The sequence below is a fragment of the Cololabis saira genome, chromosome 10, assembly GCF_033807715.1.
Source record: "Cololabis saira isolate AMF1-May2022 chromosome 10, fColSai1.1, whole genome shotgun sequence".
Taxonomy (NCBI): Eukaryota; Metazoa; Chordata; class Actinopteri; order Beloniformes; family Belonidae; genus Cololabis; species Cololabis saira.
The window spans coordinates 40792768-40816661 of NC_084596.1; the positions used below are offsets into that span (position 1 = coordinate 40792768).

Here is a 23894-nt window from a genome sequence, read left to right on the forward strand (position 1 = left end):
ACACCACAATGCTGTTTCCAGGTCTTATTTATTTCACATAATTCAGTCAAGCTTTGACTTCAGGCGGGGACATGTCAGATTTGTCCGGCTTGTACATTGATACATTACCACCGTGTGATTTTGCAGTGCTGAACCTGACTCTCATCGACCTGCCGGGGATCACCAAGGTGCCGGTCGGGGACCAGCCGGTGGACATCGAGCAGCAGATCCGGGAGATGATCATGCAGTTCATCACCAGAGAGAGCTGCTTGATCCTGGCCGTCACCCCGGCCAACAGTGACCTCGCCAACTCCGACGCCCTCAAACTGTCCAAGGATGTGGACACCCAGGGTAAGGCACGCGTCTGGGGGATGAGTAAGGGATGATGGGATTTAGACAGGCTGCAAAAACTTAAGGAAATTGAATCTGAAAAAAATAGGTGGCCAAATGGTTAATGAGCAAAACTGAAAAGGTAATCAGCCGCCATGGTGCTCAGTGCGTGACTTGGTGCTGTGACCGCTGTAAATCTGGAGCCAGAACTCCCCCGCAGGGATCGATCAGCTGTCATAGTATTATTAGAAGCACATGGGACATTTGTTTGAGGTCTTGATGAAATGTCTGACATGCTTTGGTCAAAACACCATAATGCTGAAGTGCCACAGCTCCCCGCACTGCAAAAACTCACAATCTTACCAGGAATATTTGTCTTATTTCTAGTTAAAATGTATCATTTTTAGTCAAAAAATCTCATTACACTAAAAAAAACAGTCATTACCAGAAAAATAATTTGTTATTTGACAATTTTCACCTGTTTCGAGTAAATTTTCACTTGAAATAAGTAGAAAAATGTATCTTCTCATTACAAGCAAAAAAACTTCGTTCCACTGGTAGATTTTTCTACTAATTTTAACTGAAAATCTACTTGAAACAGGTGAAAATTGTTGTTTTTTTCCAGTGATGAGTCTTGTTTGAAGTGTAATGAGATTTATTTGACTAAAAATGAGACATTTTAACTAGAAATGTTATTTTTTCATGTTATTTTATTGTCGGAAAAATGGTTCAAATATGTTATTTTGTTACTTGAAAAATTTAAAATGTTTTGTTGTTGAGAAAATATGTTTCTCTATTTTTCTTATTTTTGTGAGGGGGAAGTAGATTTTCACTTAAAATAAGTAGAAAAATCCGCCAGTGGAACAAGATTTTTTGCTTGTAATGAGAAGATAAATCTTGTCCCACTGGCAGATTTTTCTACTTATTTCAACTGAAAATTTACTTGAAACAGGTGAAAATTGTCAAATAACAAGTTATGTTTCTGGCAATGACTATTATTTTAAGTGTAATGAGATTTTTTGACTAAAAATTAGACATTTTAACTAGAAATAAGACAAATATTCCTGGTAAGATTTTGAGTTTTTGCAGTGCAAAAACTTGCGAGAATTGAAATAAAAAATTGTAGTATTTTATTGACTGCTCTATTGAGGGACTTCTGTTCCTCCTGCTAGAGAGGCTAGTGTCTGCATTAAGCCTCAGATTCACCTGTTTACTACTAAACGGGTTGGCTTCTGCCATCAGTTTGGAAGGACAATAACATTTTCCCTGAGAGTGGAGCTTTGAATCATCCCAGGTTGGAAACAGCGTCTGACGGAAAGAGGCTGGCATATGCCAACAGACCTCTGCCAGCTGTTGATGAACATCTCCCTCAAGGAGAATATCTTCTAGGGGTTATATCTCCTGAGGTTGGGCATCAGTGTCATGGACCTGCTAAGCTTGCTTTATGGTTGCAGCTCAACAGTGACATCTGAGCTGGATGCAAAGCTGAACGACTTACTGGATTAGGTTTTTACCAGAACCATGAAGTTTCTCAGCTCGGAGTTATGTTGGCATTTTGAAGTTGGTGGTCCCTTATAACCAAATATATATATATGTGTTTGAGCAAAGAAAAACATATTCATGTTAGTGTATATCCGTATTAAAGATAAAGGATCTGTGTGAAGACCGAGACTCTTATGAGCAGTACTAGAGTTGAGGGGGGATGAGGGGAGACGGCACCCCCCTGAAATAAAAACGGTCCAAATCATCCCCCCTGTAAAACTGGGTCATTATGTAATTTCATCAATGAATGTGGTTTTACTGCTATTTCAACATGTAGAGTCATCAACAGAAAAATAACTTATTTGACCATTTTCACCTGTTTCAAGTAAATTTTCACTTGAAATAAGTAGAAAAATCTGCCAGTGGAACAAGATTTATCTTCTTATTACAAGCAAAAAAATCTTGTTCCACTGGCAGATTTTTCTACTGTTTTAAGTGAAAATCTACTTGAAACAGGTGAAAATTGTTGTTTTTTCCAGTGAAGATTCTTGTTTTAAGTGTAATGCGATTTTATTTTACTAAAATTAGACATTTTAACTAGGAATAAGACAAATATTCTTGTTAATATTTTGAGTTTTTGCAATGTACTTTTTATTTTTGCTATGATGGGAAATTTAAGTTTATTTTGGGGTTTTTTAAGCCATGTGCTATTTATTTTTGCAAATTTTTTTTACTAAAATGAGACATTTTAACTAGAAATAAGACAAATATTCTTGTTAAGATTTTGAGTTTTTGCAATGTACTTTTTATTTTTGCTATGATGGGAAATTTAAGTTTATTTTTGGGTTTTTTAAGCCATGTGCTATTTATTTTTGCAATTTTTTTTTTACTAAAATGAGACATTTTAACTAGAAATAAGACAAATATTCTTGTTAGGATTTTGAGTTTTTGCAGTGATCCATTTTACTTATCCTGTGAAGGAAAGAGTCATATTGATAAGTTCAGAAAACAGTTTTTTATTGTTGTGTTTTGATGTATTTGATGTAAGCCCAGTGGATATTTAAAGCTTACAGAAGGCTGCATTTAACTGCTGCTATGTCATTCCTGCAGTATTTCTGCAGGTGTTTTGGAAACTGCTATTATTTGTAATATATTATATTATTTGTAATCAGCACAAATTATCTGTCCCCATATGATAAAATCCACCATCCCCCCTGATTTTTTTTACAACTCCAGTACTGCTTATGAGTCTCTTAATTGTTGGATACCTTGCTTTATGATACAGTTCAGCATAATGACAAACAAATGATGAATCTACAGTATGTTGTAGATGTAGCAAATATGGTAAGAGAGAACTGTGTATAATTCTGGTACCAGGGTATTTTAAATCCTGGATGCTGTCAGTGAGTAGTGCCTGCTGAGAGTCTCTTTGATGCCCCATGAAGGTCTGAGGACGATTGGAGTGATCACCAAATTGGATTTGATGGATGAGGGCACGGATGCTCGAGAGGTGCTGGAGAACAAGCTGCTGCCACTCCGAAGAGGTGAGTGAGAAACACTCCCCCAATCTTCTCTTGCTCTCGCAGCGTCACCTTTCTGGGTTTCACTCAAGCATGCCCCTTCGTTATTCTTTACAATATAGAGAAACCCATCCTAGCCTCCTTCAACGGCACTGCCTTTTCCTGCTGCTGTCGCACACTTGTGTTTCCTGACATCGCCCTTCTTCATTTCTTTTTCTTTTTTTTTGTCATTCAAGTTTTTTTTATTTATTCATGCATATAAGAACCAGAGGTGGGTAGTAAGGAGTTACATTTACTCCGTTACATTTACTTGAGTGAATTTTGGGAAATTTTGTAGTTTTGAATCAACTTTTTACTTTTACTTGAGTAGATTTGTGAAGAAGAAACTGTTACTCTTACTCCGCTACATTAGGCTACGTTGAGCTGTTACTTTTCTTTTATCCCTTTTATCCACGTACGCGTCAATCTCATGACATCACTGGGTGATTCTTTGGGAAAAATGTTTGTTTTTGCATGTTTTGTCACATTTACACAGACTCAAACACACACAGAGTTTCTATGAGTTCATGTTTGTTCCAGTTCTGCCTGGTTAAAAAGAAAAGTACAAAGGCTTGAAATTTTTGTGCTACTTGTGCTTAATTCATTTTTATTTATTTTATTATTTATTAAAGTACTTGAATTTACTCTAAGCTTATTTTAATTTAAGCTCTGTTTTATTAATTTTAATTAATTTTATTATTTTATTGATTTAATTTGCCTAAAGATGATTATTTTGTACTTTTGTCTGTTTGAATGGTTGTGTTAAAAAAATAAATCAGACGTTACTCAACAGTTACTCAGTACTTGAGTAGTTTTTTCACCAAGTACTTTTTTACTTTTACTCAAGTCATTATTTGGATGACTACTTTTTACTTCTACTTGAGTCATATTATTCTGAAGTAACATTACTTTTACTTGAGTACAATTTTTGGCTACTCTACCCACCTTTGATAAGAACATACATTCAAACTCAAAACACAACATTTATAACAGCATCAACAGACAGTATAGCCATCATACAACCATATATACAAAGGCCTCCTGTAAATCCACATTTTCTTTTTGAAACAACCAGAATGTACATCCAGCACCACGTCTACAAGTTTCTCCATCTGTCCTACCTACAAATAAATAAGTTCCCACGCCATCCTAGAATCTTCCTCCTCATCGTTCATCGTTTTTTTTTTTTTTTTTTTTTTTTTGTGATTTGTGAAACATTTAATCTATTTGTGAAAATGTAAAATAGGACAATTTCACTGCGTTCTGGAAAGTTAGACCACCTTAGACCAATATTTTCCACATTTTTCCATATTTTCCAAGATTTTGAGTTTTTGCAGAATTTTTTTTTTTTTTTTTTTTAGTTTTTAATATCTTTTTATTGGTATTTTTTGTCAATAACAAAATGATAAAAACACATATGTCGAAATCAACCCTATCAAGTATGCCATTTTTTAAACCCCAACCCACCCACAATTGCATGGCTGTACAAAATAATATATAGATGTGCAGAGAGGAGAAAAAAAAACAAAAAAAAACAAAAAAAACACACCTACCTACCAGTAATAAAAAAAAAAAAAAAAAAAAAAAAAAAAGATGCAACTTCTGACATCATTTCCATCCATTTTTTAACATTTGGGGCAACTGTACTTTTCCATACTGTGACCATCCCGACTTTTAAAACTATCCGATCATATTTAGATATATTTGGAATTTGTGTTTGATCCCCTAACAAACACAGTCTTGGTGATACAGGTACTTTCACACCCAGCCATTTACTCACGTGTTCCAGTACTTGTACTGGGTACACTAGTTTACAACCCCAGATCACATGTACAAATGTCCCTATATCATTCTGACATTTCCAACACAAGTTATTTCCTATCAAACCCATTCTGTGCAGTTTTGAGGGGTTGAAATAAAATCTATAAATGATCTTATCCTGAATAAACTTCCCCTTTGCCTCTCGCGTGTTGCCGTTCTTCATTTCTCTCTGCTCACGTCCCTGTCAGGTTACATCGGGGTGGTGAATCGCAGTCAGAAGGACATCGATGGCAAGAAGGACATCAAGGCCGCTTTAGAGGCTGAGAGGAAGTTCTTCTTGTCCCACCCGGCGTACAGGAACTTTGCGGAGAAGATGGGCACGCCTCGCCTGCAGAAAGTGCTCAACCAGGTGACGATGACTCTATTTCCAGCGCTCTCCTAAAGTGCACTTTACATAATTGAAGAGAGGATAGCCTACTTTTTTTTTGGTGTGTGTGCGTCCATTCTATACGGAAGAGTATTAGGGCCAGGCAGGAGAAAGATAAAAATAATATTTTAGAGGAGGAAGATTTTTTTTTCATTATGCACTTCGAGAAAAAAGTCGAAATATCGAAAATAATGTTGAAGTACAATTTTTTTTTTTTCATATTCTTTTATTGATACAAAAGTAACAAAGGCACTTACATACGCCAGGGCACATTGGTGACAGCAATGAACATGGTTGTTTGCATCAGAGAATTTAAATGTACATATTTTTTAAGAACAAATAACGATAATACAAAACAAGACTAGATAAACAATACAATAAAATAGACATAGTCTGTATGAAATTATTAACTGGTCATATAAACATAAGGATAGACAAAAAGTAAAGATCTTAAAAAAAAGAAGGAAAAAAAGACCCAAGTAAAAAATAAAAATAATAAAAAAATAAAATAAATAAAATAAATAAAATAAATAAAATAAATAAAATAAATAAAATAAATAAAATAAATAAAATATTGAAGTACAATTTTGAGAAAAAAGTCAAAATGTCGAGAAAAAAGTCAAAATTTCGTGAATAAAGTTGAAATGTTGAGAAAAAAGGCGAAATTTCAACTTTATTCTTGAAATTGTATTTCAACATTAATCTTGACATTTGGACTTTTTTCTCGAAGTGCACAATAAAAAAAATCTTCCCCTCTCAAATATTTTTTCTCCTGCATGGCCCTAATACTCTTCCGTAATTCTATGTCATAAAATTGTGGGTACTATTATTGTCAGTGGGTTTGGGCTCAGCTCCTAATAATTCCAACTTTTCCCTATGCTGGGAAACCAGATCTGTCTCCGTATTGATTCTATTGATCCACGTATTGATCCAAATGTGTCCCAAAATGCCAGTGATTTAATCTGACTTGTGGCCTCGTGTGATTTGAAATTGTTCATATTCTTTCTGCTTGCATGTTTCCATAGCAACTCACCAATCACATCCGGGACACCCTGCCAGCTTTTCGCAGCAAGCTGCAGTCCCAGCTGTTGGCTCTGGACAAGGAGGCCGAGGAATACCGAGGATACCGGCCTGATGACCCGTCCCGCAAAACCAAGCAGCTGTTGCAGTCAGTATCCGCTATAATTTCACAGCCCAATCCTTTGCATTAGATTTGGTCGATTGAAAATGTGTGAGAGGAATTTCTCTCCTTGCAGCCTTCGGCCTTTTTCTTATCAGGTTTACACTTTAGAGGTCATGAGTTAGTCTCTTCTGTACAGTACTGGAGTTGAGGGGGGATGAGGGGGGATGGCATCCCCCCCTGAAATAAAAACGGTCCAAATCATCCCCCCTGTAAAACTGTCATCCCCCCTTTCCATCCTTTATGTCATTTCATCAATGAATGTGGTTTTACTGCTATTTCAACATTTAGAGTCATCACCAGAAAAATAACTTATTTGACAATTTTCACCTGTTTCAAGTCAATATTCACTTGAAATAAGTAGAAAAATCTGCCAGTGGGACAAGATTTATCTTCTTATTACAAGCAAAAAAATATTGCTCCACTGGCAGATTTTTCTACTTATTTCAAGTGAAAATCTACTTGAAACAGGTGAAAATTGTTGTTTTTTCCAGTGATGAGTCTTGTTTTAAGTGTAATGCGATTTTTTTAAACTAAAATTAGACATTTTAACTAGAAATAAGACAAATATTCTTGTTAAGATTTAGAGTTTTTGCAGTGATCCATTTTACTTATCCTGTGAAGGACAGAGTCATATTGATAAGTTCAGAAAAGTGTTTTTTATTGTTGTGTTTTGATGTATTTGATGTAAGCCCAGTGGATATTTAAAGCTTACAGAAGGCTGCATTTAACTGCTGCTATGTCATTCCTGCAGTATTTCTGCAGGTGTTTTGGTCACTGCTATTATTTGTAATATTATATTATTTGTAATCAGCACAAATAATCTGTCCCCATATGATAAAATCCACCATCCCCCCTGATTTTGTTTTACAACTGGAATACTGCTTTCGTAGAGATGTGTGGCGTGATGTTTGTGTTCCAGGATGGTGCAGCAGTTCTCCGTGGACTTTGAGAAGAGGATCGAGGGTTCGGGGGACCAGGTGGACACGGTGGAGTTGTCCGGGGGAGCAAAGATCAACCGTGTCTTCCACGAGAGATTCCCCTTTGAACTGGTCAAGGTGATTCACGGCACAAGAGGCCTGACAATTGTGAACGTTTGAAAAAAGACAATTACAAGTTAGCTATTTATTCTATCGTTAAAGGAGCATGAGGCAGGATGGAGGCAGGATTTATGAAAAGAATTCGTATACATTTTAAGTTTTCTAGTAATAATGTCAGATGAAGCGTTCCAAACCAAAAAGAATGATTCCTCTAGCGTATCTCTCCGTTGCCTTGAACAGGCTGTGTGCTGCAAAATGTGCTGCAATTCGGATTCCGAATTTCCCGCGCTGTCCTGTGGATGTGACGTCACATGACGCTGCATGCACGTTCTCCCCGTTCTCCCGTGCCGGCTTCGCTGTTGGCTGCAGTACCCCCGACGGCCGTCGTGGTGAAGGGTGGCGCTAGAGAGTCTCATTTCTTAAAAGGAGCCTCAAGCTCCTTTAATAATAACATGTGTCACTGTGTATCTGTCAAGGGGGGAACATCTGGAACAACTGTCCTGTAAATATCAAATCATGTTGTACACAATTTAGCCTTAAAAGACTTTATAAAAATTACGTAATTTCTCGTTATGGTATGGAAAATTAAGTTTGCCAAGTTCTGTACTGTTATATTTTGGGGTTTTGCGCAATGCACTACACTGCAAAAACTCAAAATCTTATCAGGAATATTTGTCTTATTTCTAGTTAAAATGTCTCATTTTTAGTCAAAAAATCTCATTACACTTAAAACAAGAGTCATTACCAGAAAAATAACTTGTTATTTGACAATTTTCACCTGTTTCAAGTAAATATTCACTTGAAATAAGTAGAAAAATCTGCCAGTGGAACAAGATTTATCTTCTTATTACAAGCAAAAAAATCTTGTTCCACTGGCAGATTTTTCTACTTATTTCAAGTGAAAATCTACTTGAAACAGGTGAAAATTGTTGTTTTTTCCAGTGATGAGTCTTGTTTTAAATGTAATGAGATTTTCTTTGACTAAAAATGAAACATTTTAACTAGAAATAAGACAAATATTCTTGTTAAGATTTTGAGTTTTTGCAGTGTACTTTTTATTTTTGCTATGATGGGAAATTTAAGTTTATTTTTTGGGTTTTTAAGCCATGTGCTATTTATTTTTGCTATGATGGGAAATTTAAGTTATTTTTGGGTTTTGAGCTCTGTGCCTTTCTTTATTTTGCTATAATAGGATATTTGAGTTTACTGATAATTCATTTCAAAGTCTTGAGCTTTGCTCTTTTGTATTTGCTGTAACCAATGTAAGGTACCAGTAAAAGGGGTAGGTATATACAGTATAAGCCTTGCTTCTACCTACACCCTTTCGGTTACAAATGTACCAAAAAAAATATTCATTCATTCACATGCCAAGCAATGGCATGTTATTATTTTTTTTAGAGAATCTGTGAACCTTAACTTCTACAAAATACAACCATGTGTATTTTTTTAAAGTTATTTACTATTTCTCTGCAAAAAAGGATCCCGAATAACCCAGAATAATCTGTGGTATTTTGTCTTTATTTATATTTGACCACTTCCTGTTAGACATCAAGTATTTACGGATGTATTTATGAATATAAAACTCATCCTTTCCTCTTTTTTGGTACTTTGCCCATTAACTAACTCCCCTTAAACTACCTACAGGCCTAATCACCTCTCGTACTTGTGATTGCTCTGTTATTTAGTTAATGGGCAAAGTACCAAAAAAAAGGAAAGAATTAGTTTTATATTCATAAATACATCCATAAATACTCCTGTTTTGGAGCTTTCCTTGTGGACCCAGCTCAGTATTTCCTGCATTCACCGTAGATCCTCTGTTCTCTGCTTTCTCCAGATGGAGTGTGATGAGAAGGAAATGCGCCGTGAGATCAGTTATGCCATCAAAAATATCCACGGTATTAGGTAAGAGTTTCAGTATATTACTGCCCAAACTCTGTGTATCTGTGCCTGAAATATTCCCTGTGGTGCCAGTCACTCCCCGACAAGCAAAACACTTGTGAGTGCTGTCGGCCAGTTTGCAGTAACTGCAATAAATGCAGAGGCATAAATCTGTCTCTGCCCGTGGACGGAGTAGAAAGTGCTGTTGGTATGTTGAACATCATGTGTACAGAAAAACAAGATAAAAATACACATCAGAATTTATTTTGGAAACATCCAGGAAAAAGGTCTGGAAGAGAATTTACGAACAAGGGTGGAGCATGTCTTCCTTGTTTTTTTTTCTTTTTTCAGTGTTTCAGTCCAGTCTTTCCATGTGTGTATCTATAATTATTCAGCGGCGGTTAGCCAGCACAACCATAAAAACTGCATCCAGACGGTAGAAAATCTGGCTTTACAAAAAAATAACCAACAAACCAAAAAAAGCAAACTTTTATTTTGAAATCTTTTCAAAATAATACACAGACAATGAGAAAGAAATGGCAAAATGATTTATTTTCTTGTGTCGTTTGTCCAGAACTGGACTTTTCACTCCAGATATGGCGTTTGAGGCTATCGTGAAGAAGCAGATCATGAAGCTGAAGGAGCCTTGCGTCAAGTGTGTTGACATGGTGATCCAGGAGCTCATTAACACCGTACGCCAGTGCTCCAACAAGGTAAGGACGACGCTCGCGGATGCAGGGACTGCTGTAAACGCAGAGGTGTCAAGTAACAGAGTACAAATACTTCATTACCTTACTTAAGTAGAAATTTTGCTTATCTATACTTCACTGGAGTAATTATTTTTCAGACGACTTTTTACTTTTACTCCTTACATTTTCACACAATTATCTGTACTTTTTACTCCTTACATTTTAAAAACAGCCTCGTTACTCTATTTCATTTCGGCCTTTAAAAATAAACTATCCAGTTAAATTGCTCCATCCGGATAGAGTGAATTTGGTTGTGGTTGTTTCAGATGTTCTTGTCCAGTTTTGTTCTTACATCCGTTCCCTCAGATTCCTGCAACTAAACTTGGATGTACATTCCAATAAAGGTTAGGATAAATGATAACATGCCTCTGAAGTTTGACTTTTTGCACCATTACAATACTTATAGGCAACTAGTCATCATATCTGCTGCTCTCTGAAACACATGTTAATGCTCAATAGTACACATATATGGTTCTTTAATATATTTGCATTATACTAAGATACATTCATTTTCAATGGCTTTTGACCTTAATGGCTTTTTACCCGCTTACATTACTTTTACTTTTATACTTTAAGTAGTTTTGAAACCAGTACTTTTATACTTTTACTTGAGTAAAAAACTTGAGGAGATACCTCAACTTCTACAGGAGTATTTCTAAACTCTAGTATCTATACTTCTACCTGAGTAATGAATGTGAATACTGAAGACACCTCTCCTCATTATTATGTCTTATTCCACCTCCGTGGTGTGGTGATAACGCGTGACGTGTTTGCAGCTGGATTCCTTCCCCACGCTGCGCGAGGAAACCGAGAGGATTGTGACCTCACACATCCGAGACAGAGAGAGCCGGGCCAAGGACCAGGTAGCGCTCGTTCATTCCCTGTATGATCACAGCTTTATGACACGTGGGCTCTTATGAGCACGCCATGTGAAGTCAGCCTTTCCTCAGAGTGAGAGAGTTGCATCCATGTGTCTCATTTTGATTCTTGGTATTTGGTCTTTTCACTTGTCTCAAATAAACTCAAGTAAAGGATAGAGTTTAAAATCTTACTGCTGGTCTACAAAGACCTGAATGGTCTTGGACCAAAATCCATGCTGGATCTGTTAGTTCCTATGAAGCTCCCAGACCCCTGAGCTTCATCTGGATCTGGTTTGTTGTGGTTCCAGAACCAGAACCAAGCAAGGTGAGGCAGTGTTCAGTTATTCTGCTCCTCACCGGTGGAACAAACTTCCTGTAGACCTGAGGTCTGCTCCAACTGTAGATCCTTTAAATCAGGATAAAAACATTACTCTTAAATTAAATACTCACCTGCTGTACTCTACTGCCCTTACTTTTTAACCACTTGTGCTTTCTATTATTTTACCTCTTTTCCAATTATTTTATTTCACTTTATTTGTTACTTACTGTTTAATTGTGTACTGTTTACTGAAGCATACTCTTAAATTAAATACGTATGATTTTTGAAAACTTGCAAAGTTACACTAGTGATGGATAAGCCCTGAATTTTAGGCATTGTGACGTAGAATTGTCAAATTGGTTTGATTCACCGCACGAATCGGCACAGATTACTTTTGTAATACTGTATTTGACCCGGTCTTTGTACATTTTGACCTTATAGAAACGTAATTCTTGTCAGTTGTGTGAAATAAAACCTGGAAACAGGCATTGTGGCATAGAATTGTCAAATTCGTTTAATTCACCGTACGAATTGTTACAGATTACTTTTGTAATACAGTATTTGACCCGGTCTTTGTACATTTTGACTGTATAGAAACGTAATTCTTGCCATTGTAAGAATGAGATGTACCTGCTGTACTCTACTGCCCTTACTTTTTAACAACTTGTGATTTTTATTATGTTACCTTTCTTATCACTTTATTTGTTAGTTACTGTTTAATTGTGTCTTTGCCGCTTTTAATGTTGATGTAAAGCATTTTGAATTACCTTGTGTTGAATTGTGCTATACTAATAAACTGATGACTGCTTCCTGTGTTGCTCCAGGTTCTGCTGTTGATCGACATCCAGCTCTCGTACATAAACACCAACCACGAGGACTTCATTGGCTTTGCTAAGTAAAGATTACATCTCCTTGTTTAGCGTGCAGGATAAAGTCAGATATTTAGCAGCTCGTCTTATATCCTTTCTATTCACCCGTTTCCCACCTCTCCTCCTCGTCCGTCTTGTCGTTGTTTTCCCGCCGCAGCGCTCAGCAGAGGAGCAGCCAGACTAATAAGAGCCAGAGTGCAGCTGGGAATCAGGTGAGGTTTGTGTTCCACATGCAAACAGCAGCTCAACAACATTACAACTCTGAATCAGAGAAAGGTTTACATGGAAAAATGCCAAAAAAAAGGTTGTTTCAGATGTTCTTGTCCAGTTTTGTTCTTACATCCGTTCCCTCAGATTCCTGCAACTAAACTTGGATGTACATTCCAATAAAGGTTAGGATAAATGATAACATGCCTCTGAAGTTTGACTTTTTGCACCATTACAATACTTATAGGCAACTAGTCATCATATCTCCTGCTCTCTGAAACACATGTTAATGCTCAATAGTACACATATATGCTTCTTTAATATATTTGCATTATACTAAGATGCATTCATTTTCAATGGCTTTTGTCCTTAATGGCTTTTTTCCCCCTTACATTACTTTTACTTTTATACTTTAAGTAGTTTTTAAACCAGTACTTTTATACTTTTACTTGAGTAAAAAACTTGAGTTGATACTTCAACTTCTACAGGAGTATTTTTAAACTCTAGTATCTATACTTCTACCTGAGTAATGGATGTGAATACTTTTGACTACTCTGGTGTTCATTCACTTTTCCAAGTGAATGACCTGTAGTGTCGTTGCTGTCCGTCTGGATAATCATTTTCTGCTTTCATCTGGAGGACAAGCTTTGAAATATTGGAATATTGGAATACTGAAATCAAGTTGATGAAGCAAAACACTAAAGGCTGAGTTTATATCGTATGCAGTGAAATAAAAGCCATGTTTTATGTCGCATTTTCCATTGCAACTGTTTCCGTGGCTTCACTGCACACCGACACAGCAGCAGACGGCTACTGCACAGAAACCTCAGCCACTTCTGCTGAGAGATATCTTACAATATTCTCTTTTTTTTGGAGTTAAGCTTTTTGCATTGATCCACATTTCTGTTGTATGCATTTTATTTTTCTTTTATTATTTCCTGTTCAAACTTGCACGTTGTTATGTTTGAATTGGGCACCAGATGTATAGTTTTTTTTTCCTTTAAGAATCTCATACAGTAGCTGTGTGTTAGTTTTCTTTGCCACCATCGTTGCTGGTGTTGTTGTTGAGACGTTTCCCTTTGTTTGAACCCCCCCCCCCCCCTATGTCATCAAGGAACCACCTTTGCATTTCATCCCAATCCCTTAATGAGAATGTGAGCTGCCCTCTTAAGGGTGTCTGCTGGTGAGTATTGCTCCTGGCGGGTGTGGTTTGTCGTTTGTGCCCTGCAGTTCCACCTCTGCCCCGTCGTGTGGTGCTCTGCAGCACCGCTGCCTTAAACCTGCTCTTTCTGTCTCTTTTTCTTTCTTTTTTTTTTAACATTTTCCATTCAGACGGATCAAGAATGCTAACTGACTGTGTTGTAGACGACTGTCGGGAAGAGCCTTTTTGTTTAGTTTCCACTGGAAAAGAAAAGCTGCGTTTCTTTTTTTTTTTTTTTTTTTTCTTTAGTGCCGCAAGGTGTTTAAAAACCTCCACATTCCTTCCTGTTGCAGGCTTCTTCTCCTCCCGCATCAGGCCTGATTGTAAGAGTTTCCTCTAACTGTTAACTGTCTAACACCACTTCCACCCATCAAGACCAACAGACTACAAGGGGTTGCCACACAGACCTGCAGTATATACAAACAAAAAAAATCTTCCCTCAAATTTCAATTTGTGTTTCTTCTCTCGTCTCGGTTTGTGCTCCAAAACAGCTCCTGAGAGAGAGAGAGAGAGAGAGGCATTGTAAGATTTGGGTAACCTCCTTAGTGAGTCTTAGGCCAGTCCGAGTCTGCCAGTAATCTAATCTAATAATCACTTGGCACTGTACCCACAGGCCTGTTTGTGTTGAGTTTGTAGAGTTAATACAGCTAATGCAGAGGATGCAAACATGCCCTATTGAGTGCTTGACCCACTAAACACGGCCGTCACTAAAACACGCTTCACACAGACTTCCCTGTATGAGGCCGCACTGACACGCACCGCTCACATGCCTGACTCCGAGCGGGTCACGACCACGCGGCGACACCTAACCTGATCTTCACGGACATCTCACATGTTCCTGTTTCCATGATTTTACTGAACATGCATCGAGCCTGACACTGAGACTTTGTATTGGGGGGGATTTTATTTGTTATTAATTGGTTTTTATCCAAGCTTTTTTTCAAAGAAATAGGTCCTGTCGGGTCCAGCTTTATGTCTCGGGCACTCATTTGGCCTTTCAATCCCCTCAGGTGATTCGCAAAGGCTGGCTGACCATCAACAACATCAGCATCATGAAAGGAGGAGCCAAGGAGTACTGGTTCGTGCTGACCGCTGAGAGCCTGTCCTGGTTCAAGGATGACGAGGTGAGTTTCAAACTTCGGAAACATGACTGACACCCCCTCCCCTTCACATAAATAAATAAACAAATAAATAGATAAATAAATAAATAATAAAAAAAAGTGCTGTCTCAGAAAATTAGAATATTGTGATTTTCTGTAATGCAATTATAAAAACAAAAATGTCATACATTCTGGATTCATTACAAATCAGCTGAAATATTGCAAGCCTTTTATTATTTTAATATTGCTGATCATGGCTTACAGCCTAAGAAAACTCATATTCTGGGAATCTTAATCTTAAACTGTAAGCCATAATCAGCAATATTAAAATAATAAAAGGCTTGCAATATTTCAGTTGATTTGTAATGAATCCAGAATGTATGACATTTTCATTTTTTTAATTGCATTACAGATTATTATTATTATTATTATTATTATTATTATTATTATTATTATTATTATTATTATTATTATTATTATTATTATTTTCTGAGACAGTCCTGTATATGTATATGTATATGTATATGTATATATATATATATATATATATATATATATATATATATATATATATATATATATATATATATATATATATATATATATATATATATATATATATATATATATATATATATATATATGTATCTGTAAAGCGCTCTGGGTGCCTAGAAGGGCGCTATATAAATCCAACTCATTATTATATATATATATATATATATATATATATATATATATATATATATATATATATATATATATATAGGGCTGTCAAATGATAACAAAATTTTAATCGCAATTAATCGCATGTTGTCCATAGTTAACTCGCGATTAATCGCATATTATTTTCCGATTTTTGCTGTTCTAAATTACCTTAGGGTATTTTTTTTTAAAATGTTTTCAATACTGTTTACAACATGAGTAAGGGGCAAATATGCTGCTTTATGCCAATGTTAAAGGAGCATGAGGCTCCTTTTAAGAAATGAGACTCTCTAGCGCCACCCTTCACCACGACGGCCGTTGGGGGTACTGCAGCCACCAGCGAAGCCGGCACGGGAGAACGGGGAGAACGTGCATGCAGCGTCATGTGACGTCACATCCGCAGGACAGCACGGGAAATTCGGGCCCAGAATTGCAGCACATTTTGCAGCACACAGCCTGTTCAAGGCAACGGAGAGATACACTAGAGGGCTCATTCTTTTTGGTTTGGAACGCTTCATCTGACATTATTACTAGAAAACTTAAAACGTATACGAATTTTTTTCATAAATCCTGCCTCAAGCTCCTTTAATTCAACTTTCCACAAAAAAAGCTTTTGACCTGAATGTAACATTCCTTCATAAATACAAACACAATGTAGTCCCCAACTTTACACTTGTAAAGGCTAACTTAAGATTCCTTGTTTTTTTAAGCAGCTCAATGTAAAACAATGAACCATATGCATCACACACATTGTACAAGAAGTGCATTGGTCAGTTAAAATTTCCATGTAATTATGTCTAACCTCATATTAAGGAAAATAAAAGGCTCAAAAAATATCCCCTTCTCCTAAGTGGGATCAAAACAGGGTGATACAAAAAAAACAACAACATCTGCAGCGTTTACCTGCAGCTGAAAGCTCACATGTTCACTTTCAGAGCAGCATCGTAGGTTTTTCTCAACTTCAAATCTTTTCCCAGTGTACAGCTTCACGTTTAAGACCTTTGAGTTTATGTCCGTGCTGAACGTGCTGAAGAGATTCCCTAAATAACAGTGTTATAGCTTAATGGATGGGTGACGCTACATGGCCTGTGAAGGCCCGTTGGAGGAGAGCAAAGTCACCACTGCCCGTTGTTTGTCTTACATCACGTCATATGTTTATTTTGGTAGTTGAACTTTTAGTTTTTTAAGTATTGAAAAAGTCAGCACGTACAGTAACTTATTCCAGTTTGGTACCACAGAAATAGCAACTGCCTCTTCACATCCTTGTTCACTTGTGCACACTTTTGTTTTGCTTTTACTCACTTTTACACTTCACACCTTCTTGGTTGGGCAACACTTTTGCTTAGTTAACACTGGGCTCTAACGCCGCTCGGGTCACAAATCCAGGCTACCTTATTAAGGTCAGGAAACCTCCGTGATCAAAATATATCGATGTATGCGTTAAAAAGTCGTTAAAAGCGTTAAAAGACAAGGACAGTGAGACATGCTTCACAGAGACGTGACGGCAGGACAAACTCTGGACTCCAGGGCAGAGACAGAGATATTTCTGAGCTATTTAATTGTATTCTGAAGTATCATATAACTCTGAGTTATCAGTTATACTGTATAGGCCTACGTATTGTGCTTATATGGTTTTGTGAATTATTGTTTTTTATTTTTTTTTGTTTTTAGGACTCGCTCATAAGCCCTTTGGGTTTTTATGACCTCTCCTGCATAGGGCTGGGTATCGATTCAAATGTCAAGAATCGATTCGATTCCGATTCTTAAGATTCAGAATCGATTATCAGGGTTTGATTCGATCCAATTCGTTTCGATTCCGATATTGATTCGGGTTAGTGTTATTAAAACTGTTTTTTGAGCTGTTGCATGAATTATATGACTGTGTAGTTATGCAAAATATTACTACTAGTATTATATTGAGATTCAACAGCAAGTATTGGCAGCTGATGATGCTGTAAGGACCAATCACCTTTAATTTTTGAGCATTTGGTTTTTAGCATTTTTTGCAAATGTAACCCCAAGACAGTATATAAAGTAATGAATTATAGACAATTTATGCAATTATAACCTAACACTTTAATGTTTTCATACCTTTAAACATATTTAAAGGCAAAAACATGGCACCAGTTATTCTCGTGTCCAACAAAAAATTCCTCTTTTGGGGATAAACAAAAAAATAACCAAAAGTTGTAATGTAATGATGAAAAAAAAAATACATAAATACATTTAAAAAAAAAAAATCGATTTTTAGGAATTAATATGAGAATCGATTTAGAATTGGGAAATCGAATTTTCTTTTCTTAACTTTTTTCCTCTGTGTAATGTTCCTTTTTACGACAGAGCAGCAGGACTCGGGGGGCGTGCTGGTACTAGTGCTGGTCAGCAGCAGATCACGTCATTCTTCAAACTCTTAATTGTGCAGGAGCATCTCTGCACGATGGACCTTGAAGTGTTATCTGAGGAATCTGACCCTGGCAACGTTGGCGGGCCAGTGAGGAGACCTGAAGGGTTTATTTAAATCAGTTCAGCTTAGAGCTTATAGGGATGACACTCACCATCGTCATCATCAGCATCATCAGCATCATCAGCATCATCATCAGCATCATCAGCATCAGCATGTTCTCCAAACTCCTCCACGACAGCTCAGACCTGACCGCTCTTTTTTCTTTTCGGCACATTTTACTTGTGTGGCAAATGTGTTAAAGTAAGGACACCGAGACAAAGACAAACGTTAGAGGTAAACGTTCAGCATAAAGATATATTTACGAAAAGCAAAGAAACCAAATAGATGAATAAAAGTCTGCTGTAATGAATGTTGAGGAAATGTTGTACGATAAACCCAAAACTTTATTATTTTAGTTTCTAAGCCCACGTGTGTTATATTTGACACATTCATTTCTGAAATAAATGAATAAATAAATAACCAGAATAATCCAAGTTATTCATAACCATAAAACATATATGTTATAATAATTGGGTGTTGTTTTTATTTCAAATTACAATAAACACCAGGGGTCAGATTCACCAATATGTTCTTAAGAACGATCTTAAGAAATTTCTTAAGATCTAAAATTAAGAAGTTCATAAGAAAGTTCTTAAGTGAAATTCCTGAATATTTTCTTAAGAACCGTCTTAAGAACTGTCATTTCTTACGAATGTTCTTATTTTTCCTACTTAAGAACTTCTTAAAATATGTCATTGCATTGCAGGCGCTAACAAACAACATTTATACAGGTAGTTTGGTCTTAACCGTCAGTCACTTACTAAACATGGAGAAGGAGAAAAAGAGATGCAGGAACTTTTCAAGGTTATGGTGGATGAGATTAATGTGCGAAAAAAAATACTATTGGGGAAAATTAATAATAATTAACTACCACGCTAACTAACATGCTAACAAACAGTTAACAGGCTGTTTGTGTAATTAACTACAAAGTATATCCTGAAACTATGACCTACTAGTCTAAACTTGTCTAAAATGTGTTGAAAAAGGTGATATTAGAGTTTTAACTTTTCACAGAAGAAATTTTAAGACAGGTCAAGGTTGTCTTAAAGTGAAGAAAAAAGTCAAGAACAAATTTGAGAACTTTTATTTCAAGAATACCATTTATTCTTAAGTGTTTTCTTAAGAAGAAACTTAAGAAGAAAGTTGAGAAAATACTTAAGAACTTTTTTGGAGAATATGACTTAAGAAAAAAATGACACTTAAGAAGATTTTCTTTCTTAAGATTGTTTTGTGAATCCGGCCCCAGATTTTTTTGCGTGTTATTGCACATGTCAAACACTAAATGGTTAGTATCCCACAGTAAAGTGAAGACGGGCCAGCGGCCAGGCGCCGATCGATGGTTTAAAACCCACGAGTGTGTTATCGGGAGGAGGCGTCTGGTCCGTCCTGCTGTCTGGCTTTGGCAGGCTGACGTCTATCTGCCTGTCTGTGCCTGCTGTACAGGTTGGATGATATTCTGCACAGCAAGTGTAGATAGGCAGACACACTGCAACTCCTCCAGTCAGTCCATGCTCTGGCTGCTCTGCTGCTCATTTATTGGCTCTTGCCTAACTTCCCACCATCCTTTTATACGCTGAGAAAAGCAGAAAACAGACAGAAAACAGGGACAAAAGAATTGTCTGCAGCTGGGATCACCAAGTCGATTTTTTTAAATGTGGCTTTTTTCTTTTTTTTTTCTTGTGAGTCTATTTTTTCAGCATGTTCACTTTGTTGAAGAGTGCGCCTTCACCGCAACGAAGCAGTTTACTGCATAAATCAAATATGTGGAGCGTTTGGCATCGATTCTGCTCTTCACCGCTCTCTACGCCATTCATCTTTTCTTTTGTCCTGAAGTTTCCCTTCTCTCCTCGCTTCCTTCTCTCTCCACCTCTCTCCAGTGGGAGTTTAGGCATTCACTGTGTCTTTGCACATTTGGTACAATCCCAATCCCAAATAAACGCTCGCTTTCGCAGACACCCAAAATCCACGAACGCCGCCGTCCCGGCCCTCGGGTAAAACGGCGTTCGCAGTCGGGCCGTGTGCGGCGCGGCGTCTGTGGATTTTCGTGTCAGGCGTTTAGTGCGGTAAACGTGGCCTTCGGGCTTGTATATTTCTTTTTTACACTCCTTGAACTTTCTATAGTCACATACTTCTGCACATGCACACATTTTGCACACCCTCCCCCCTCTCTTAATGTGGCTGGCAGTTCCTTTGGAACTTCTCGCATTCTTGGCAGGAAAATCACAAGTTTTTAAACCAAACATCAGCTTCCAGTAATTTGGTGGAGAGAAAACCCTCTATTAGATACCAATAGCCCCCTTCAGCATCCTGAGTAGCTGCCACTTAACGGCCAAAAGGTCACTGCCTTGGCGCTTTATACCTCACTAAACTATAACTATAAGACTATAACTTAAAAAAACTGACTCAACCGACATGTGTCATGTAACATAAGTATGTCATAGATTATATATAACTTTGTATGTGTGCACATTATTCTTTTTTTACCATGGGGTTTTTATTTTTGCATCCTACCAGCTTTTAATATTTATTTAAGACTTTAAGAAAGTGGAGATCTTTGGCCGCCCGCCCCCCCCAGTTGCAGTTTGACCACCCACTGAAGTGACTTCGCTTGGGGTCACAGTATTTTCAGACTTGATTGATTGGCCCTTTGTTCCCTTGGCTTGGCTGTTTGATGCGTCGCAGCCACGTCGCTCCACCCCGTCCCGGGGAACCACATCTTCATCATCACAGCCCCGAGTCAGAACTGCACACTCGCTCATTCACGCTATATAAATGTCACCGGCTTTTTTTCCGATTGTATAAGTTACCGTTTTCAGATCTACCTGGCTCTGATTTTTCAGGCTGCAGATGTGAAACAAACCCCTGATTCTCGCAAAAAGCGCATTCATTTTCATCATCGCTGCAGAAAAAACTGGTGTTACGTGTTTATTCCAAAAAAAAAAAAAAAAAAAAAAAAAAGCTGCAAAGGAAGCGGTGGGTGTTAGAGGGCACTCAGGTCAAGTCAACATACAGATGGATATCATTTCAAATACAGAAAAATAAAGGTGAGGTGGAAGCAACATACGCATTTTTTTGAGAACTGAAATGGCATTTTTGAGAGACAGAGTCCCAGAGGAAGACAGACTGACGGAGGAGAGTCCATGCCCAGTCTAACCAATGTGCAGACTACTGTACACCAGTATGACAATGAACAGGTAGTCTGAACACTGGGTGGACGGAGCCGGAGTGGAGATCCGGGCCTCGGTGGTGCCGTCTGCCGCCGCGTCGGATGCTGCTGCTTCTGTCCTCTGTGCCCTCCCTTTCCTTTCGCCCCCCTGTCCATTTTGAGCTGCCGGACTCCCGTCTAAATGCAAACCCCTCAAAAAAGCCCTGACGTTGCCTCATCCCCGCTGCTCGCCGCTCTCCCCCTGGGGAGTTTTTTGCTGCATCTTTCTTGGCCTGTTTGTTTGTTTTGGTGGGCGTCTGAGCACCCGGGTCCCCTTCGTTCCATTTTGGTCACGCCGGCCATGAAGAGTATCCAGCCTTGACGTGGCATATTCGCTAGACGACTGAGACACACTGGCTGCACTTTCAGGGAGGGGATATTACAAAAAAAGAGGGAAAGAGAGAGACGGAGGTGGCGGGGGGTGAGTGGGAAAGGGCGAGGAGGAGAGAGAGAGGAAGAGGGAGGAGACTGGCGTGACCATATTTGGGCCGTAGTGACCCCTTGGGGAATCCATCCTAGAAGGGTTTGCAAGATTTTTTGCTTGTCGTCTTCAGCTCCCCTCCAAATCTTACCTGCAAACCGTCAAAGCGCGACTTTCCATACCAGCGAGACCAGATGTGAGCTCTTTCCCTGCAAATCTTTTGCAAATCCTCTTTTAGTGTCTCTTCTTCTTGGGCTGTCTTCCTCCTTAACCCTGTTGCCTCTAACTTTTCCTCCTGCTCCCTCCTTCCGTGCGTCTCTGTGTGCTGCTAAGCACTACCAGATGTTGGGTTTTAACGCCAGGCTGTCATTTAATCTCTCTCGCTCTCTCTCCCTCCTTCAAAAAAAAAAAAAAAAAAGAAAAGAAAGAAAAAAAGAGTCAGGCAGGAAGTGGGCCCCTCTGGAATGGAAAGAAAAAATATTGAAAAAATATTGAGGGGGTGGGATGAAAGAAAAAAAGCTGAGACAAAGTTAGGGAAAGATAGGGGGAGATGAGGTGTAGTCTGAGCGCCGGGGCGTCCGTCTCGCCGGGCTGCGGGTCCGACGCCGGGGCTGCTGGGACCTCGGAGAGACGGGGCTTCAGCTGGACCTCCAGTGCTTTTACGTGTCAGCGTTTCCCTCCCCGAGCTCGGCCCCGCGCTACCAAACGCTCCTCAGCAACAACACAACCGCGAAGAACGACTGTGCCTTGACCCACACTGTAATGACTTCCACATGTGCTCTCATTCTCCCTTTTTCCCTCCTTTCTTCTCCCTCCCCTTCTCCACCCTGCATCCATTACCTCCCACTCTCATTTCTCCCCCATTCCTCCTCTCTCTCTCTCTCTCTCTTTCTCTCCGCGTACCCCCTTCTTTCTCTGGTTAAAAACCTGATGTCACCTTTCACTTCGCCGTCCTCTGCTCTGACTGACAACTCCTCCCTTCGTTTTTCTCTCATTCACAGGAGAAAGAGAAGAAGTACATGCTCCCGCTGGACAACCTGAAGGTCCGCGACGTGGAGAAAAGTTTCATGTCCAGCAAGCACATATTCTGCATCTTCAACACGGAGTCGAGGTTCGGCCGCAAAACATTCAACATTCAAAAATCCTGCTTTTTTTTTTTTTTTTTTTTTTTTTTTTTTTTTTTTTTTTACATTCACCAGTTCCACATCTCTGCAGCATTTTCTGCAGAGGCTGCAAGTTTGGGGGTCAGGAAGAGAGACAAAACAGATCCCAAAAAGAGAAACTAAAGTTTCACAATAGCAGACTTTAGGTAGTGAATTAGCAGAAAGTAAGAGAGAGGTCCTGGAAGGTGTCGGGGCTGTAAAGGTGGACTGAACACGGCGCCGTAGAGAAAACAAAGAGCAGATGGTCCGAAAGCAGGACTGGAAGTTATTTACCTGACGGTGACTCCCAGTGAGAGTTTTCTATGGCATGCCTGAACTTTCAGTAATGGTTGCAGTGTGTCGTGTAAAAGGTTAACAGTTATTTTCTTCGCCCGGCTACTGCAGCGCCTCGGCCTGACTCATGCAAAAAAACGCCAGAAATTAAATATACCGCAGTGAAGAACTCGCATTACCTCAAAGAGTCTTAGCGCTTCCAGATGTCTGATCTGCTGGAGACGTTTTACATGTTTGATAATTACATTCAAAACATGGTTTGAGGCCGTTTTTATTTAAATACAAACCCAGTTCTTATAGACAGCAGTTGTTCCTACAATGACACACATATATACATCATTACTTCTAACATACATCTACTTCTGCATGACTTTCTTTTAGCATATTCCAAACAAAATAGCCCAGTAGAGCAAAGAATAGTGTAGTTATTGTCCTAAATGTCTAAACTGTCACATCTTTAATTGATCTTTAATTGATCTTTCAACAAAATAGAAATAATTAGGGACATTTTAAAGAGTAAATGAATAAACGTGACTCCATAAATCTGCTCCCCCTTTCATGTTGGGGGTTCTAAATGTTCTGATAGTGGCCAGTCACATTTCACATCAGGCCTGAGGGTGAATACATACGCCTGCCGTCAATCCAAGGGGTTCTGATTGAAACCAAATGAGAATCAGATCAGGGGT

General features: G+C 38.3%; 1 protein-coding gene across 2 annotated transcripts in view; it reads left to right on the plus strand.

Annotated features, from left to right (window-relative positions):
• Nucleotides 1-23894, plus strand: part of dnm3b (dynamin 3b) — a 44015-nt gene that overhangs the window by 9967 nt on the left and 10154 nt on the right. For both annotated transcript variants that reach the window (XM_061732918.1, XM_061732919.1), the window contains exons 5-16: nt 127-330; nt 3237-3335; nt 5360-5520; nt 6564-6706; nt 7641-7776; nt 9593-9660; nt 10211-10349; nt 11162-11248; nt 12389-12459; nt 12591-12645; nt 14852-14965; nt 22774-22883. In XM_061732918.1, the coding sequence (XP_061588902.1) occupies nt 127-330; nt 3237-3335; nt 5360-5520; nt 6564-6706; nt 7641-7776; nt 9593-9660; nt 10211-10349; nt 11162-11248; nt 12389-12459; nt 12591-12645; nt 14852-14965; nt 22774-22883 (1387 nt within the window). The remainder of the gene's footprint in view (nt 1-126; nt 331-3236; nt 3336-5359; nt 5521-6563; nt 6707-7640; nt 7777-9592; nt 9661-10210; nt 10350-11161; nt 11249-12388; nt 12460-12590; nt 12646-14851; nt 14966-22773; nt 22884-23894) is intronic.